Source organism: Morone saxatilis, unplaced genomic scaffold, assembly GCF_004916995.1.
Source record: "Morone saxatilis isolate NCDOM2014 unplaced genomic scaffold, NCSU_SB_2.0 Contig0, whole genome shotgun sequence".
NCBI lineage: Eukaryota > Metazoa > Chordata > Actinopteri > Moronidae > Morone > Morone saxatilis.
The window spans coordinates 14,910,932-14,914,124 of record NW_023339650.1 but is presented as its reverse complement, the minus strand read 5'-3'; the positions used below and the strand labels follow the sequence as shown (position 1 = coordinate 14,914,124).

General features: G+C 40.1%; 1 protein-coding gene across 9 annotated transcripts in view; it reads right to left on the bottom strand.

The window, feature by feature from the left end:
* LOC118320791 overlaps window positions 1–2,176 on the bottom strand; it is a 13,289-nt gene extending 11,113 nt beyond the window's left edge. The window contains exons 1-4 of one of the 9 annotated variants that reach the window (XM_035652393.1): window positions 1,976–2,176; window positions 1,857–1,895; window positions 1,029–1,356; window positions 6–57 (exon numbers count right to left, since the gene is read on the bottom strand). In XM_035652393.1, coding sequence (XP_035508286.1) covers window positions 6–57; window positions 1,029–1,177 — 201 coding nt within the window. In that variant the 5' untranslated portion in view covers window positions 1,178–1,356; window positions 1,857–1,895; window positions 1,976–2,176. Of the gene's footprint in view, window positions 1–5; window positions 58–1,028; window positions 1,357–1,856 lie in introns of all 9 variants that reach the window. The other 8 variants (XM_035652472.1, XM_035652556.1, XM_035652151.1 and 5 more) reach the window with 8 other exon arrangements.
* Between the last annotated feature and the right edge of the window lie 1,017 nt (window positions 2,177–3,193).

Below are 3,193 nucleotides of genomic sequence, written 5' to 3'. Positions count from 1 at the left end.
TTCACCTGCACAGCCTTCACCTCCACCTTTATATTATTATCATCATCAGGCGTTTTCCTGAGTGACATAACACAAAGAGAATGAGCACATGTCACATCGTACAACAAAAGCATCTTTTCAAACCTTAAATTACAACCCCAACTGCTTTAATGATCTAATATAACAATGAGAAATAATATTTGTTCATGTGATCACAGATGAGATGTTTCATAGATTCTTTCTGTACTGCAAATGTGTGGAGGAGGTACGTAATCTATAATCAAAACAGTCATCTTTCTGTTGTATCTCTTGCACTAACCACTGATGATGTCTCTTCCTGAAAACCTTTAAGCCCTCGGGAAGTCCCCTAACCCCATTAGGGCACCTAAGCACTAACACACCCTACGCACTCTTCAATCAACTTTCTGTCTGGGAAGATAAAAATGTTGGCCAGAGTCAAAACCAACATTTGAATACAATATTTCCACAGACAGAACACAAACGTCTCGGCTCAGTTGGTTTCTATGTTGACAAGTGTCTGTAGAAACGGCTCCATTAGTGAGTCAGCGCTGACATTTGCTATGATCTCAGTATGAAAAACAAAAAAAAAAAACATAGAGGGAAATTTGTGAAATGTCCGTGTCAGTGATGTAAACTTAAGCGATCTTTGAGTTCTCCCTGAGTGGGTTGTGTGAGAAATGACAATGCCAGGAGTCACATTAGCCTGCAAATCAACTGTTTTTATTCACCGCTGTATTTGGGTTTATAATTTTGTATTATGTTATTTGAATATATATTTGTTGGCGGCTGACTCTGAGCCAAATCTCTGAGCTCCTCTGGGACATTAAAGGTTTACTCTACTCTCTTTTCTACATCTGTGAGACCACCTTCGAGGGTGTAACCTGCTGCCGACCAACAGGTTTAAACTTACTTCTTGAAGTCTGCATTCGTAAACACCAGTTCACCAGATCATGTAGTGACACACACAGCGCTGAGGTTAAATAAAAAAAACACAAAAAAGGGAACAATACTGAAAGTGGTGATCTCACCTTATCTCATCATCTCCTTCAGGGCCACAAGTGCCGACCACAGTTGTTTCGCCTGCGGCCGTCGTGGCCCTCGAGTCATTTTTCAGCAGAACACTTCTCTCCTCCGCGTTGCCACAGGGACTTTCAGCGTGACAGCAGCTGCTCCCCATCTGTTCCCAAACGCTCCGTCTGCTCGGGAGGTCAGACAGGACGTAGGCTGAACGGTGACCTCTGGTCCAAAACCACCCCGCAAGCGACCCGAGGAGTCGCTGAAGCCTGGAGACTTCAGGAGTCCATGATGACGAAGGTGGAGCTGCTGCTAAAGCCAGGAAGGAACCAGTGTTTGTGTCTTGAATGAGACAGAGGTGATACTTGAAAAGCATGATGTGCAACATTACTGAAGGAACAACACTCCTCCCTGTGCGATATAACAGCTGAAGTTTAGTGAATGCAAATATTTAAATCACTAGAGGATTTAACTCCAGGGAAAAACACCAATATGTGGAACAAATACTGTCAAATGAGTTGTACAGACACTAAATGTTGTGCTATCACAGGTGTTAAAGTTTATAGCTCTCTAAATTGTTATATGGTCACAATATTGAATTAACAGCTAACACACATGTTGGTCTAAACACTGATAAGACATAATATTCAGTAACGCACACTGAAATTAATTAAATGAGAATATAGCGCATGTGTTGAGAGATTACCTCAAATAACAGCTACACCCCCCGTTAATGTAAACACAAGGAAGTATCGATAATGAAAGCATCTGTTCACCTTCACCTGCCACTACACCGATTATCGATCACATAAATGAACAAACAAATAAAAAAATAAACACACCTTTTAACTGAAGCTCCGGTTTCTGGTTTCACTTTTGACCTGCAAACACAAGCAGAAGTGAGCTAGCCAGTTAGCTCCCAGGCGCAAACTTAAAACATAAACAACCGACACCAAACTACCGACGCATGAGAATCCGCGCAGCCGCACTAGAGACCTCCCGCAAACTCCGCAGCGCCGTCGTTTGCTGCCGCGCGCTCAACCGGCGGCGGGTTGTTGTTATTGTGCGGTGTTTTGTGCGGTACCATCTGCCGGTGCGACACCCCCTAGCATAGCCGGAGCAGCGGGTCACGGCACGGCACGGCACGGTCCGAGCGCCTGACGTCACACCCGCGGAGTTTTTTTTTTTTTTTTTTTTTTTTTTGCTGCGTTCAGCGGCTCGGAAATCCGCGTTTATTGCTAGACGTCGTGTAAATGTTGTAGTTGGGCTGGTGTTGTTGTATCTTGGTGGATTTGATGGGTTAGTGAAATCAATGAATGAAAAAAAAAAAATGAAAAAGTCAGCTGATAACAAAAAAAATGTTTTGGTTATTGATTATGTAAGACAAAAACAGCAGAATGTAATGTGATTATTTACTTTTCTCTGACAAAAAACCAGGAATGTGTTTACTCTTTTGAGTGACTTGTAATTACATATTTTGATTCATCTTTGTAGGACTAAATTGTTATTTTATTTCAGTTAATTAAAAAAAAAGGCATTAACAGATGAGCTGATAATGGGATTAGTCAGTTTCAACCTTACAAAATGTAAATGTGGTTCATTTCTGGCTAGAAAAGTTACAGAAACGTAAGCAGGGGAGGATTTTTTTGCCCCGTTACGTCAATGAAACTTAACATTTCACTTGGTAAGTAAACAATACTCATCATAGTTTAGGTACAGTGTAGTAATAAAGTAATGTTTTCATTATTATTAAGTGATAATATTAATCATTTGATATTGAGGGACCTATTAGAGAGGGGAGAAAGTTGTCCACAGTCTCAAGTAACGAAGGAAACAAATCAATTGATTCTTAAAACTCTCAGTGGGAGGTAAATACTCTACGCTCTGCTAAACTGTTTAAGGATCATGGTAATAATTGATTGATTTATTAATATGATATAATATTGATTCTCAGTGTGATGGTAGGTTTTTTTTTTTAATTGTTGCCATTTATGCTCAAGTCAGTTTCAGGAATCCCCCGATCCACTTCTCTCTCTCGTTACGTCGGTAAAAACCCATAACTGTGTAATTTCACATCCAACCAAAAAGAAACAAAACATTTCTGAGACATTAGAACAAAATAATTCTTCATTACAAAATATATATGTGGCCAATAATAATAAATAAGGGATAATATAAA